The sequence below is a fragment of the Sinocyclocheilus rhinocerous genome, unplaced genomic scaffold (genome assembly GCF_001515625.1).
Source record: "Sinocyclocheilus rhinocerous isolate Xijiao unplaced genomic scaffold, SAMN03320098_v1.1 scaffold1198, whole genome shotgun sequence".
Classification (NCBI taxonomy): Eukaryota; Metazoa; Chordata; class Actinopteri; order Cypriniformes; family Cyprinidae; genus Sinocyclocheilus; species Sinocyclocheilus rhinocerous.
The window spans coordinates 20,025-36,825 of NW_015649585.1; the positions used below are offsets into that span (position 1 = coordinate 20,025).

General features: G+C 38.6%; 1 protein-coding gene across 1 annotated transcript in view; it reads left to right on the forward strand.

The window, feature by feature from the left end:
* LOC107710818 (glutamine--fructose-6-phosphate aminotransferase [isomerizing] 1-like) overlaps positions 1-15,457 on the forward strand; it is a 23,251-nt gene extending 7,794 nt beyond the window's left edge. Inside the window, exons 10-17 of the mRNA XM_016515668.1 lie at positions 1,488-1,583; positions 2,020-2,117; positions 4,250-4,370; positions 4,451-4,608; positions 10,933-11,047; positions 12,124-12,251; positions 14,824-14,991; positions 15,257-15,457. Coding sequence (XP_016371154.1) covers positions 1,488-1,583; positions 2,020-2,117; positions 4,250-4,370; positions 4,451-4,608; positions 10,933-11,047; positions 12,124-12,251; positions 14,824-14,991; positions 15,257-15,457 — 1,085 coding nt within the window. The remainder of the gene's footprint in view (positions 1-1,487; positions 1,584-2,019; positions 2,118-4,249; positions 4,371-4,450; positions 4,609-10,932; positions 11,048-12,123; positions 12,252-14,823; positions 14,992-15,256) is intronic.
* Positions 15,458-16,801: the final 1,344 nt, after the last annotated feature.

Below are 16,801 nucleotides of genomic sequence, written 5' to 3' on the forward strand. Positions count from 1 at the left end.
AACCTCGGCGTCCGATCGCAGGCCTTCCGCTCCTTGAGTTCTCTCCAGCGCTGGAAAGCTGATCTGATATTTACACGGCTCCTACTTCTTGCCTTATTGCCTTAAGCCTTCTTTTGTTCCGCAGACGTTTTCCTCCCTCTTTTGTTTTTTTATCCGCCATCCCTATCTTTCTGTCATTGCTCGGCTTGGCTAATGTCCGTCCTGTGCACTGAGCGCTCTCTCCGTAAGCCTTCTTTTGTTCCGCAGACGTTTTTCTCCCTCTTTTGTTTTTTTTATCCGCCATCCCTATCTTTCTGTCGTTGCTCGGCTCGGCTAATGTCCGTCCTGTGCACTGAGCGCTCTCTCCTCCCCATCATGAGTAGACACGCCCCTTACTGCTGATTGGCTACAAGTTTGTTTTGGTACTCGGCCCGACTCAGTTTTCTAAAGCGTTTTTGAAAAAAGACATACTCCACCTTTAATGCCTTATTCTGCAAGACTATATTCTAGATCCCTTAATCCTAAACTTAACAACTACCTTGCTAACTATTAATAAGCAGCAAATTGTGAGTTTGAGACAAAAGTCGTAGTTAATAGTTAGTTAATAGTGAAAATTCCTCCCCAAACTAAAGTGTGACCAGGAATTTTAGTTACTCTTTGCTGTTTTGAGGGACTGTTTTAGCTCCTTCTCAAAAATGTTAACTTTTCTGTGGTAGAGGAACTGTAGGAGGTGCTTTATTTCATCCTGCATCATTTTTAAAGGAAATGTTGCACATTCATCTCTTTGCTTTTCTATCTTTTGCATTGCATTCGAGCATTCTGATTGGAGCTTTCCAGTTCTGTGTGCAATACGTAGCATTCACTCTGTAAACGAACAACGGTTATGCATCGGAGACTGAGACCACCATAGCACTCACTACTACTGTTGAGCTTGAGGAGCTGACATGTATCAGAGGGCAAATGTGTGCTTGCTTTCCAGCCACCAGAGAGCAGTACATCACTTCAGATGTGCACTGCTTTATATTTCTCCTCCTTTTTTGCTCCTCCTCCATCTCTCCATCCACTCCTTCCCTCATTTCTCCTCGCCTCCCCACATTTCATCTGACCTATTGTGGAAAAAAAAGAAACGATTCTCATGACCTAATTTCTGGGTATGGCATTGCCTCAGTTATTCTCGCATTCCTGCTGTGTATCTCAATGATTTTGTGAGAAAAGAATTAATGAAGAATTTCTAATCGAGCGGAAAATTAAGGGCTTTGGTTTTGCTTGGCGTCAGTGGCTGAAATCTCTTAATCCCATCAGACTGTTTGTAATCGGCTATTTATGATAATGATTGTTCAGTCATGGCTTATGACGCCTCCCAGATGCCCTTTAAGACGAGAGCAGTTCCAGATGACATTTGCTCAAAAATATGACCCGATAATTCACTCGGTACAACCGAATGCAGTGATTTTGTGATGCTTGTCACCTAAAAGACTAACTTGACTCTATTTCTTCTTTATAAAAAGGAAACTTCAGTTCCTTCATGCAGAAGGAGATCTTCGAGCAGCCAGAGTCTGTGGTCAACACCATGCGAGGAAGAGTTAACTTTGAGAACAACACAGGTGAGGCCAGCTGTGCTCAGATCAGCGAGTCCTTTCCAGACCAGACACAAGTAAAGCTTCTAGGGAATTCATAGTTCTTGTGAATTTAGACGTATCTCTACACTGTTCAGAAGAAATTGATTTAACGGGAACGAGGCGTGTCGATGTCTTTGCAAACATTTACCAGCTGACTCTTTACACACTTACTGTATGTGTTGACTTTGGTAGAACTGAATGGTCAGTCAACTGCATCATTGTCAATAAAACTGGACTCATGAGCAATGAGTCAGATTTCAGGGGAATGCCAAGTAGCAAGTTTCTGCCTAATCTACTTCCTTTAAAAGTTTATAGTGAAACAGAAGGCAAAGAAGTTACTGGGAATAGCTGATTTTTCCTGGATTTTTTTTTTTTTTTTTTTCTTTTATACCAGCTTTTCGTAAATTGTGTGTGTTTGCAGTGATCTTGGGAGGGTTGAAAGACCACATTAAAGAGATCCAGAGATGTCGGAGGCTCATCATGATCGCCTGTGGGACCAGTTACCATGCTGGAGTTGCAGTATGTACATCATTAAACAAACACACAGAGGTCCACTTCACACCTGGCATTAGTATGGGTTTTCTAGCGAATAGATCTCGTATTGAGATCTACATTTGGAGCTGGTTAGGTATGACTAACAACATTTAACAATGTTAAGAGTTGTAAATGCTACAAAACATATGATTGGAAAAGTTAGTTTCAATAAGTGGTTGGCTGAAGTTTTTTTGTTTTTCTCATAAATTTCAGAAACTTTTATTTATGACAACATCAGCATCTAAGCACAGATTAATCGGAGTTCCCATTCTCCATCTTCATCAGATTTCTTGAACAGATTTGGCTAATAAATAATTTGTTAAACGGTAAATGGAAATATATTAATAGTGTTTGCCTTTCTGTTATTAGTAATAGAAAGGCAAAGTCTAAATCTCAAATAAATATTTAATTCTGCGAACCATGCAAACTCCATCAGTTGGATCTTCTGAAGTGTGCATTTTTAGCCTGCGTAAAAACAAGTATTCTCAGTGTGTCGCAGTCTGTCTGTGTTGAATCTTCACTCACTTCTCACTTAAAATAATTTCTGAATGGAGAAATGCAATAGACTAGATGTCTTATTTATTATCTGTCATATGACAGAAAACCTTTTGAAATCCGATTACATTGGAGACCTGGAATCCAAGGTGTAAATGCAATCCAGCTGAAGATTGTTCGGATATGAAACACATGTTATTGTCAGGTGTGAAGGGGGTCACAGAGACTTGTACAAGTTTAAATCCAGAATTTAAAGGGGTCATATAAAGAAAAAAATTGTCCTCTGAAAAGTTTCAGAACTTGAATCTTCCCATCTGTAAAAAAAAAAATGAAACCAAACTGCAAAAACAAAATATAATGTTATGTAAATGGTCAGCTATTGAAAGATGAAGAAGCACAGTCTCTGTTGGGCCTGCGTTTACTCATTTTATAAAGTGGGAATTTACATAGTGTTAAAGCTACAGCTGTATAAAAAAAATGTTGGTAACACTTTAGGGTCACACTTTATTTTAAGGTCCAATTCTCACTATTAACAAACTATTAACTACGACTTTTGCCTCAAACTCCTAATTTGCTGCGTATTAATAGTTAGTAAGGTTGTTGTTAAGTTTAGGTAGTGGGTAGGATTAGGGATGTAGAATATTCTCATGCAGAATATGTGCTTTATAAGCACTAATAAACAGCCAATATGTTAATAATAGGCATGCTAATAAGCAACTAGTTAATAGTGAGAATTGGTCCCTAAACTAAAGTGTTACTTTAGTATTGGGACAAATTCTCTCTATAAGCAAATAGCTTATTAGCATGTAGTTAATGGTTTGTTAATGGCGAGAAATGGACTTTAAAATAAAGTGTGACCAAAATGTCCTATTTTGTTCTGAAGGTACTGTCACATTTGTTTGGTGAATATTTGTGGGTGAAATCCAGTGTTTTTAATATGAATCCACACAGTCTGGAATTTTGTGACTAACCAATGCAGATTTTGTTAGGGTTTAAGTTGATTCCACAGATCTGCCATTTTGATCAATAGAAAACTGCTTGGCTTAAAAGGGACTTCATAAAGCGCTGCACTGTTGGCAATAAACAATGGACCGTTTTTGCTGAGATTTTGCTTGTATGACTGGAGAGAATGGATCATTATCAGGGGAAGTCGTGGCCTAATGGTTAGAGAGTTAGAGAGTCGGACTCGTAACCCAAAGGCTGCGGGTTCGAGTCTCGTACCGGCAGGGATTGTAGGTGGGGGGAGTGAATGTACAGCGCTCTCTCCCACCTTCAGTACCACGACTGAGGTGCCCTTGAGCAAGGCACCGAACCCCCAACTGCTCCCCGGGTGCCGCAGCATAAATGGCTGCCCACTGCTCTGGGTGTGTGTTCACGGTGTGTGTGTGCACTTTGGATGGGTTAAACGCAGAGCACTACTTCCTAGTATGGGTAACCATACTTGGCCACATGTCACTTCACGTCACGTCATCATGAAAAAACACAAAGACACTGCAAAAAAAGCCTTGACTAACAGTCATAAGTTGACTAAATTTTTTCTTTTATCACTTTATCATATTTTATTGCATCATGTCTGATTACGAAATAATAATTGGTTCATGCTGGTTCTGTTTCTGGCTTAGACTCGTCAGGTACTGGAAGAACTGACTGAACTTCCTGTCATGGTGGAGCTGGCTAGTGATTTCCTGGATCGCAACACGCCTGTCTTCCGAGATGATGTTTGCTTTTTCATCAGCCAGTCAGGTTGGCTTGCGTGCCTGTGTGTGTTATGAATTATGTTTTTGAGGTAGGACAGTCATCTGAACTCTGATGTGTGTGTTCAGGAGAGACTGCAGACAGCCTGTTGGCTCTGCGCTACTGTAAGGAGAGAGGTGCCCTGACGGTGGGCATCACCAACACTGTGGGCAGCTCTGTCTCAAGAGAAACAGACTGTGGTGTTCACATCAATGCTGGCCCAGAGATTGGTGTGGCTAGCACCAAGGTGGGTTTGGTTTTTTTGGTTGTTTCTTAATTTATCAAGTAATTTTATTGCTGAGGGAGGGGGACAAAAATGGCAACCACCTTTGAACATTTTAACTTAATGTTTAGAACTGTTGGATTTAGTTCATTTAGTATAATCACAAAAAAAGGATATTATGCAAATGATCTGATTACAGTTTTAGCCAATTTACAGCCTTAGTAAATTTAAATTAAAGTTATACTTAATGATAATTTTATTTTTGGTCAGTGTATCATCTGATACTAATGGTAATGCTCAAGCAGCCCACAGTGGCTATGGTTACTCAAGGCGAGTCAAGGCAAGTCATCTGAATGTATATAGCTGTGAATGTATATTCACAGAAGATGAAGTGAAGTGTCCCATACCATTCTAAACCATGTCGAGCTATATGCCAGAATGAAACCTGAGTCTCCCACATAAGCACTACAGCTCAGAAGGTCTAGAGCATGTGTCTTAACCACTATTCTATATCTTCGACCACCACATACAAGTCTAATGAAGTCACAACAAATATGTGAAAAGAAAAAAACTGTTCTTGGAATCGAGTGTCTAAGGAGCAGCTGGATGAGAGATGTTAATGCTGAGAGAAGAAATATGACCACAAAGGAGACTGCACTTTTCATACTCTTGCTGCTCCGGCCTTTCTCTACCCCTACTTTTTCTCTTTAGCTCTTGGAACAATTGGGCAGGCCATTTTCAATGAGTTTAAGCGATAAGATACAGACTCCCTCGGATGTCATCCAGGTTTCAAATGAGATGCAGGACTTTACAGTTGAGGATCAAACTCTCATTAGATCGGTGGTTTATTTGTTTCTGTATTTAAGAATAATTATGATGCAGTTGTGATTGAACAAACTCCCAAAGGTTGTTAATGACCATGTGTTACGTAGTTGTAAAAGAAAAACCCCTACCACAGTCATTGCTGCGATGGTTGGGGCTATAAAAATTTGGAGTTATAGTCACAAATCAGTGAATTTATGCTGAGATCATATAGCGGATTGCTCATTAGGTCATATTCAAGTCAGTATGAAATCAAAATGGACCCTTTCTACTTTTGATATTACTGCAAAGAAATTGGAGTTAGTATTTCTTCGTCCTCCACAATCGACTGCAAATTGTCATTAAGGTCTGGCATGATTGCCCACTTTTAAAGATTTGAACAATTCTATCCATCCTATTTATTTTTTTCATGCTTAAGGGGTCATATGATGCTATTTCAATTTTTCCTTTCTCTTTGGAGTGTTACAAGCTCTTGGTGCATAAAGAAGATCTGTAAAGTTGCAAAGTGTCCTATATAGGGTTAGGAGGATGCTGGAGCCAATCACAGCATCTCATGCCAAGGCAGTGAAAACCCTGGACAGAAGACCAGTCCAAGCAATTCCCAATGTTTCACATGCTGTACATCACATTACAGGTTGAATTGATGTTGACGTTAATGATAAACCTACAGTCGTCATGTGATTATGGTGAAAACCTGGTAATCAGATGGTTGTTGGTTCAGGACCTCCAAGAAGTGATCCTTGAGCTTTCACCTTTGTGTCCTTGAGTAAGGCACCTCAGGATATTCTTGGGGGTGCCTGTCCTGTTAAAACGTTTATGATGCCATTCTATGACAGGAAGTAAAATGACTGGAAATCGATTCCACCGGCCCTGGTTGTGTGGTGATGAATTAAGATTCTGTTGTTACTGTATTAGCTTTTTAAAATTTCATTAACATGAAATTGACACTTTGTTGCTCTGTAAAATGGTGGTCCGTTTCCTGTGGTGCATTGTGGTCATAATAATTTCTCAGTTGAATACCCTTTGGAGGGATGGTCATTCTGGAAGCTGTTTCCCCAACTGGAACTCTCATCACAAAGAGAAGGACACTCTGACTTTCTCATCTATCCATCAATAAAGTAGAAATCCATCCATTCATTCTTCTTTTATCCTCCCTCTTATTAGTTCCCAACTCATGTTTTTCCAGATTGGGGCATTAAGTGTCCGCAAAGGACTTTTTGTTGGGTGTTTTTACAAAGAATAAACATGTACAATCATGCACCCTCAAGTCTAGGTTATCTGGCCTTCTTGCTTTCCGTCTAAATTATACACACTTTTAAAATGTCAGGACTTTTGAGAATCGTTGGATTGCTCCACAGATGCAGGCTCTTTCTCTCTAGCCGCCCATGTCTGCACAGCACCAGAGCAGTCCCTCAGGGGAACCTTTAAACCCACAACTACTTGGAGTATTATGCTCCTGGGTTTCCAGATTGTAGCTGTAATAATTTGGATTGCAACTGCAAAATTGGGAAGTTTAAGCTAGGGAAGAAGATGACCCTCTGCTGACTGAGAAATGAAAGTGTCATGTAGACGCCAGTTCTTTTTTTTTTTTTTTTTCTGACTCTTTCGTACATGGGCACAAGGCTTGGGTACATTAGATTGGTAACTTCACTGGCTGGATTTGTGGTGGCAATCATATTTTGCACATTGTGGCCATTAGATGGTTAGGCTGACTTCATTCAACCCAAATATAAATCCAAATATCTGCCAATCAAACATCTTTCAATCAGCACCGAATATCAGTCAGCAGTTTTCCAGGCAACAGACACCCTCCAACTGTTCCTTCCAATTTGCCAAAATACACCAATTGCAGCACAGCTTGCAGCTAGTTAGCTTATACCCAGCCCATCTTGTGAGCTGCTGAATTTGATGGTATTTGATGGATTTGTAGGTATGACGTATTGCTTGTTTTGCCTGATTTTGCTGTGATTGCAGTCCTCCCTCTCCCATGAGGCCTCTGTTCTTCAAGAGTGTTCCTGCCGTGGCAAGCTTTGATTCCTTCATAATTCCATGCTTAAAACTTGCAGTGCTCCGCTAGGGGTTCTTTTTTGTCACTGTTTTCAAAGTCTCAATTATGTCATGCTACCCATTGACACTTCTGTAGTTGAATTGTTTTTTTCCCTCTTCAGTGGCTCTAAGTCACTCAAGTCTGTTGTGGCTCTGCTTGTTCCTCACTGGATCCATGTACTGTTTTACCTACTGAAATGAAGAAAAAAAAAATGTTAACATGCATTTACTTGAACTGAAACTTTGCCATGGTATCCAGTTATATCGGGGTAGGCAAGTTTGGTCCTAGAGAGCCGCAGTCCTGCAGAATTCAGATCCAACCCTGAAAAAAAAATCCTCACCTGCCTATAGCCTTAGTAATCCTGAAGACATTGATTAGCTTGTTCAGGTGTGTTTGATTAGGGTTGGAGCTGAACTCTACAGGACTGTGGCTCTCTAGGACTGAACTTGAGTTATATAATACTGTTGCATCACCAAACGGTTGCTGACCATAGTGGTGCCAGAAATGACCAACAATCAATGGTGTCTGTTTGCTTGGTCACAGTCAGTGTGAACCCCTCGTTTAGAAACATCTAGAGCAGAGGTGTCAAACCCAGTTCCTGGAGGGCTGTAGCCCTGCAGTGTTTAGTTCCAACACACAAACCATGTAGTTTTCAAAAAAGCCTGAAGGACTTGATTAGCTGGATCCGGTGCGTTTAATTAGGGTTGAATCTAAACTCTGCAGGGCTGTGGCCCTCCAGGAACTGAGTTTGACACCTGTGATCTAGATCAATGGTCCTCAACTCTGGACCTTGAGATCTAATTTCCTGCAGTGTTTAGCTCCAACCCTAATCAGACACACCTGAACCAGCTAATCAAGGTCTTCAGGAACACTACAAAGTTGCAGGTAGGTGTGTTTAATCCAGGTTGGAGCTAATCTCTGCAGGAAATTGGAGGTCCTGAGTAGGGCTGTGTGATATGGACAAAAAAAACCTATTGCGATTTCTTTGATCAATTTTGCGATTTCGATTTTAATCATGATTTTGACACACACAGACATGCTTTACAGTCATAAATGCATTCAGTGTGAATTTGAAACATATTTCCAAAAGAAAACCAATTAGAGCTTTATCAAGAAGCTGTAACATGTCTCTAGAACAGACATAAGGCAAAATAATCACGAAGTAAAAAAAAAACAAAATGTCTCTAGAATAGACACATATGGCAGAAAAAGAAAAGAAAAATCTTTGTATGCCTGCCCGGTCTGTTCTGTTCTCGTGCTCCATTTAGTCGCGCTGCATTCTCATTGGTTCGGATGGCATACTGCGGGAGGTCGGGGGCGCGGAAAATCATGCTGTAAAGCGATTTAGAAATCGCGCATGCTCAAATCGTGATTTTATGACTATTTCGATTAATCGCACAGCCCTAGTCCTGAGTTGATCTAGAGCAAGTGTGAATGACCCTGCTCAAGACCCTAATATTGCATTGTGGCTATTCTCTAGCCGTTGAGTGTACATCGGTTGTACACTCGTTATTACGGCACATTATGGGATTGAATGAGTGACATAACATCCATGGTTTCGGATAGTGGTCGACCGATATATCGCCAAGGCCGATATTTGGTATTTTTCAATTATCTGCATCGGCCGATAAGTTTTTCTGTTTGGCCCGATGCGTTTGAAGCGGGACTTTTATTTTGACGGCGCTGAGAACGGCAGCGCCTGAGCACACAGTGTTCACATTCTCCCTCTTGTTCGCTGTCGTCGTTAACAGTTCTGTCTAATACAGATAAAAGTCTGTCTAATAATCAGAAAGAACTGTTAAACAAAGGAATTAAAATGTATACAATAAGTATTATAACGATTGCTTTTATATTATTAGTAATAGAAAGGCAAACATTATAATACTTTCTCGTTTGCCGTCAGCATTCAGCAAATACGCATTTACATCATTTAAACAAATCTTTGAATTGCTAATAAAAATGTAATTTCACAAACCTTGCAAAATTTGTCGAATCAAGTTGTGAGATCTTGTGAAGTGTGCATGTGACCTGCATGATCACGATGCGTCTTTCAGCAGCGTTCAGCAGCAGCGTCTACTAATAGCGATTCTTTAAGTTAAACTCCTTCATGAACCTCGCTACTGAGAAATGTCATGTAGCTTTTCAGCACCATGTTTATGCTTTGGGGATGCAATTTTGCATGGACTGTTGGGTAGTACACCATTGTAGAAGTCATTTTACAAATGCAACTTATGCCTCTTTGCATTCAGCTTCTACATGCAAGAAGAGACAATAAATATACATTTTATAAATGAGTCAGTTGTATTGTTATAATAGCCATTATTATAATAGAGAGCACTAGAGAAAACTGTTTCAATTTTTCTAGACTCTCTTTTAATGGTTAAACTAAAAAATATGAATCAAAAAGCATGTCTAATTAATTGAAATCATGAAACGTACACAATTTAACGGCAGTTTATTAAAAGTTTAAAAAAAATTAAATCTTTAAGGCCTTATGAAATGTTTTATTTTTTTTCTCAAGTTCAGTTTTATTTAAAAATTTTTACCAAACTCTGTGTTTTAAATTAATTTTCTGGATTCCATTTTAATGGTTTCATTAAATTTTAATAATCAAAAGCATCTCTAATTGATTTGATCAATTTATTATTATTATTTGTGTGTGTGTGTGTGTGTGTTTACCTAAATTCTCCTTAAAAATAATGTTTTAATAATTGTATTAGTAGTAGTAGTACTGTCATTACATGAAGTAATATATTCTTGTCACAGTTTCTTCAAGTTAAACTGAACTTTTATTTTGACAGGTTGCTGTGAAGACCTTGAAATTTGTAGTTTGTATATATGACGATAGTTTAACTCAAAAGAAATGGTAAAATGTTCATGAAGTGACTCAGAGCAGTTCTAGAGATTGTGTTCACACAGAGACATGCGGAACATGCAGGATTCATGTTTAAATAGTATGTTTGTGGCTTAATATTCACACACTCGCGTTTTGATTTATGTGTACTTGCCTAGTTTTGTTATATTTATCCAAAATTTGGCAGATTGCGTGACATTCCGTGTTATACAGTAAATTCAATTTTTATGACTGAATTCTGCGATTCTGTCCGTGTTTTCCGCATCGTTGAAATCATAGGGCACTAAATATATGGACTATCTTTTTGGAGACATTTTTGCAATGACTTGAATTGATGTGGCGCTGATTTTTTTGTTTTTTTTGTGGATGTTCGAAGCCTCCAATTCAAACAGCTGTCCTAACAGAGTAACCACAAGTGCATTAGATGCCTCTTGGTTTATATTTAGTTATCTAATGCCATGATATGTATACTTATTTTAACCATGGCTTCAGTGTCTCAACTACTTTATACTCTGGCCCACAGTGGCCCCACACTGTAGGATTGACCCCCATTTGTAACAATAAAATAAATTGCATTTTGAGCTTATGTGAACTGTTTTGTGCTGTTTGTTTTTATTTATTGCAGGCATACACAAGTCAATTCGTGGCTCTCATTATGTTCGCCCTTCTGATGTGCGATGACAGAATCTCAGTGCAGCCGCGCAGACGAGAAATCATACAAGGCCTCAAAGTGCTGCCAGGTAAACACAAATACATGTGTGCGAGTTTTAGAATTGTCTAGAATTGCTGCTAACGTGATCTTAGTCATTAGTTACAATAGTAAATTCGATAAATAAATTCTGTGTTTTTGTGCACATATGCTTTTTGTGTACATTTACGATGGTGAAATGCTGACGTCATAGAGCTCCATGTGCGTGTAAGTGCATTTGCTCTGGGGTTTGTGTGCCGAGAGGAGTATACTGCCTCGGCCAGCTCTCTCCGTCACTGCTGAAAGTCTTTATTGGACCGCAAGTGTCTGCTGGGGTGCCCCCTTCCCCCATCTTTCTCCACTTCTTGCTTTCTCCGTCTGTGGAGTTTTCGTTCTGCTTCCAAGCCAATGAGGTCAGGAATGTATTGGCAGCCGGTTACTGATGTTCCCCCTGCGCTCCAGCTCACTGTTCATATGAAGAACTGCTGATTCTGCCATTAATGCTAGCATGTTTTGAATACTGTATTTGCAGTCTTTGGCCCAAAACATATGTATGTAAGTAGATTAAATGTGTCATTGCCACACATGTACGTATTCTCAGTCTTGCCACAAGGGGTGCTGCAAGCAGGTATCATATCTGTTGTTTCCTTTTGAAGTAAGGAATGACCTAATGTCATGATGGAGCAGTAGTTTGGATAGATTCTGGCCACTTTATTAGGTACACCTTGCTAGTACCGGGTTGGACCCCTATATATTTTATTTTATAAAGATGTAAAATATAAAGTCTATAAATAATAATGTATATTATAAAGTTAATGTATATTACAAATAGTTTTGTCAGGATTTTATGAACACAAAAACTTAAAGTTAGCTTTACATATTACAAAACATTTCTGACAGCTTCTGTTCCATACGAAAAAAAGGAAAGGAAAGGAAAAAGAAGTGGACATTTAGATGTACAGGTGAAACACTGCCTATTCATTTAGTTCTGTTCCAGGAAACCTTTCGCTTTTTTTCACCAGACATTTTAGAGCCTTCACTCACATAACAAAGAGGAAACATGATTACTTAGCTGCTGATTTTCTGTAATTGGTGTGTATCCTCATTTCTGTGTCTTTCTTTCTGTAGATCTAATCAAGGAGGTGTTGAGCCTGGATGAGGAGATTCAGAAGTTGGCAGCTGAGCTGTATCAGCAGAAGAGTGTTCTCATCATGGGCAGAGGATACCACTACGCCACCTGCCTGGAGGGAGCTTTGGTTAGTCCTTTCACCCATCTAGCACTCACTCCCCTCCTTCCTCTGTTTCAAGCCTCCTTAAACCATGTGATAACTTCGTGGAAATAACAGACCCACATTTAAGTCATAATAGCTCTCAAATTTCTCATTATAGCTCTCATCATAGCTCTCAAAAAATGGGGAAATATTCTTCAAAAATGCAGAATATGATCCCTTTTTAACACCTTACATTTTGTGAGATTGCATTTTTTTGTTAAAAATTCAAATATTCATATACTGTATATGTCAAACTTTTAAAGTGATTTTTGGATGAACTTTCCCTTTAACAGAGTCTCTCAGGCATCCCTCTATTTCTGATTTGAGGGTAATTTACACTGATTGAAACTAGGGCTGGGCGATTTTTCAGATTTTATCGATTAATTCGAATTTAATGTTTTGCCACGATTTTATTTTTTAGAAATCGAGGAATCGCGATTTTTGAATAGAAATATTACCAAACGTCAGAATTAGACACTTTGACAATATGCCAATGATAACAGTAAAGAGAAAAGAACGATCCAACCGCATGTCGGCGCACGTGATTAACTGCTTACATGAGACGCGCTCGTATCTCGAGGCGCCGTTCGCACAGAATGCGCTTTTGTGTTGACAAAGATGCGACGCGGGTGGTGGAATTGGGTAAAACATGCAAGAAGATGGGAGTGAACTTCTTTTAACTTGAGCGCCGCGTTTTTAGACTGCCGTTTCATGCATGAGACGCTGCAAGAGACGTGAGCGCAACAGTCAAACGTCTATGTTTACATAGAAAAAACTGTGGAAAAGCAGCGCAATCTAATAAAAAAACCTGTAAAGAACTACTACTGTAAGTCTGATATTTCATGTTTATTTCATGGTGACAGGCTGAAAGCTGCTGTTCGTTGTTTTCACAGAACATTTATTGTTAATAGTCTACTGGTGTTATACCTTCAGAAGTCAGAAAGAGCTTTATTACAAAGTATGTTTACACAGACAAGGAATTTGACTAGTGACAGGAGCTTCCAGTGCAGAAGAACGTATGGAAATAGTGCAAACTAGTGCAGCAGACATAGGAATTACACAGTAGAGATGGAGTATAACACTAATATAAGAAAAACAGAAAATTAAATAATGCACTATATACAGAAGCAGAAATATAGATAAATGTAACTGTTTGAATGAATGTACAGATATATTTACAAGTGTGCAGTTTGCAAATGTACAACTTTGGATTCTGTGTATAAAGTCTGAATTACATTGAGTTTTTTTTTTTTTATCATTTTCATTGTAGCCTATCTCTAAACATATAACCTGTATAAGACAAGTTTGTACAGGATGTAGTTGTAGTTAATGTATCTTTTTTTTTGCAAAGATATTTAACAAGTGATTTGTTTAAAGGGGTCATATGATGCGATTTCATTTTTTCCTTTCTCTTTGGAGTGTTACAAGCTCTTGGTGCATAAAGAAGATCTGTAAATTTGCAAAGACTAAAGTCTCAAAGTGTTGTAGTTAAATTTTTAAGTTGACTAGTTAAAATCGTAAAAAGTTGAGAATCGGTCAAACATTCTGAACAAATCTAGATTTTATTTTTTTGCCAAATCGCCCAGCCCTAATTGAAACTATGCTGTTTCACATTCAAGAATGAGTAGACCTGTACATCCGAGTCTTACAGGAAAGTAAGAGCAAGGGAGAAAATAAGAATCTTAACTGATGGACTTCAGAATTTTCCAGGGGTTTGGCCTCGATTAGCCTAACCACAAATAAACAGAGGAAGCAGTTTGACTGTGTTAAGAAAACCCCCGACATACACTGGAAGTGAGGATGAATCTGTCACTGAGGCATTAGCCAAGCTCTGACCACAAAAATGAACATATGTACTTTTAGATATTTTTAGATTTTTTTTCCCCCCCCAATTGTGGTTATGCAACAGTTGTGCATTTTTTTTTATTTTTTTATTTTTTTATCTTTTATTTTTTGGTTTTAGCTTGTTTTGCTTTATTTTGCCGTTTTGTTTTGTTTTTTGGGTACCACTTTAGTATAGGGACCAATTCTCACTATTAACTAGTTGCTTATTAGCATGCATAATATTAATATATTGGCTGTTTATTAGTGCTTATAAAGCACATATTCTGCATGAGAATATTCTACACCCCTAATCATACCCCATACTTAAACTTAACAGCTGACAAAAGTCATAGTTATTGGTTTGGTAATAACGAGAATTGGAACTTGAATTAAAGTGTGACTCTTTTTTGTTTTTTAGTTTTGGTTTTGCTTTGCTTTGCTGTGCTGTGCTTTGGTTTTGCTTTTGAATTTTCTTCATTTTCCTTTTGTTTTTGCTTTTGCTTTGCTTTTACTTTTTGTCTTTGCTTTGCTTTGCTTTTACTTTTTGTTTTGCTTTGTTTGCCTTGCCTTGCCTTTCTTTGCCTCTTTTTTTTTTTTTGCCTTATTTTGCCTATTTTGTTTAGTTTAGTTTTTTGCTTTACTGTGCTTTTTTTCTGTTTTATTTGTATTTTGTTTAATAGTTCCCATCTAGTCCGTCTTCCCATGTTAAAGCTTGTGTTTGTGGGTCATTTAGAAAATTAAGGAGATCACGTACATGCATTCAGAGGGGATTTTGGCTGGAGAGCTGAAGCACGGGCCGCTGGCTCTAGTGGACAAACTCATGCCTGTCATCATGATCATCATGAGAGACCACACATACACCAAGTGCCAGAACGCACTGCAGCAGGTCGTGGCGAGACAGGTAAGAGCCATTCAAATGTTCGCATTTACCATTACTAGATTTGCATGTCCTGACGGTAATGCTACTGCTTGTAAGATATAAAATAGTTTAAAATTCAGTGGTACAATGATTAGAGATGCTGTAAATCAAGTTGCAGACCATTCACAATTCAGTATGCCAAAAACACGTAAGTATAGATTGAATTAAAAGCTTGCTATATAGAGACAGCCCTAGCTGTCTCTGCTGTTTTTCCTCTGTTTAAGAGGAGGTTATGTTGCTGTTGTAGGGCCGTCCGATCGTGATCTGTGATAAGGAGGACTATGAGACCATCAAAAACTCCAGCCGCACCATCAAAGTGCCTCACAGTGTGGACTGTCTGCAGGGAATCCTCAGCGTCATCCCGCTACAGCTGCTGTCCTTCCACCTCGCTGTGCTCCGCGGATACGACGTGAGGCTCTTCTCCACTCACTTTCATCTCACCTCCTGAGAAATAAATGCTATTATTCAGCAATGACACATTAAATCAATCAAAAATGACAGGAAAGACTTGAATTGTTACACAAGTTATTTTAAATGTTCTAAATGTAAAAAGTATTACTTTTTTTTTTTTTTTACAATCACTTGGACACATTTGTCAATACTTAGGTCACTTTTGTCACACAGTGAGCACAACAGCAGTCTATGCGGGATAAACTGTGGATCATTTGTCATTGCTTTGGCACAAAATGATTTCAACGATCTTTCTAATTACATGAATTCTTTTCTCACTCGGACTCAAACACCACCAAAACTCTATACACCTACAGGCCAATTTGCACGTTTACATACTGTTTAACCTAAGCTCAAAACCTAACATAATACAACAGTGAATAAAACAGCAATTTGCTACAATTCCACAGTAATACATTATTGAAACATATTCTGAATCTTAAAAAAAATGAAATACTATCAAAATAGTTAGATTTAACTGAACAGCTACACAGTTAGACATTTAATAATTGTACCATATCTACAAAAGGAGACAAATTAGGAATAATTTGTAATGTAAACATGGACTATGTAATATATATTGCAGTGAGTTCTAAACCAGTAGAAAGGTGTCATTCTTGTTTTGTAATGAAATTTTACAAAAGTACTACCTGTTGTTAGTGTTTTTAGGTCATTGCTTTTGTTGGCTGACAATCTTTGCTAGTGCTATGGAAGAATGGGTTGATTTGAGACATGTATGAAGTGTTTTGTTAGTTTTAGTGCATTATGAATGTGCAGTTAACTGCTGTGCCAAGATGAAAGCTGTTTAGGAGAACTATGTGAAGAGTTTTGAAAAAGTGACCTAAGTATTGAGAAGTGTGTCCTAACTAGGGATGCATCGATCCTATACTCCGTATCGGTATCGGCTCCGATACTGGCATTTTCTGCCGGATCGGGTATCGGTCAGACGAGACCGATCCAAATCCGATATTGTGCGTATACTATTGTTACTGTTAAGCCCCACGAAAGCACAAAAAAACATTATAAAGCACAATGAAATCAAAGTCCAGGTGCAGTGTTGCCAACTGCTAAAACTGGTAGCTAAATGTCGCTAGATGACATGACAATGGCAAATTCACTGATCTATATAAAGATGAACGTAGATCAGCGGGCAAGATGAGAACTTAGATAAGGTTTGTCCAAGAAGTTGCTGTATTTGTCCCTAAACTTTTGAAAAAAGTCTCAAAAGGGGCGGGGAAGTCGCTAAATCTAGCTACAAAGTAGCTAAATTGGCAACACTGTCCAGGTGTTCTGAAGCCATTCCATAGTTCAATGTGAGGTACAGATGAATATTTAAGTCGTT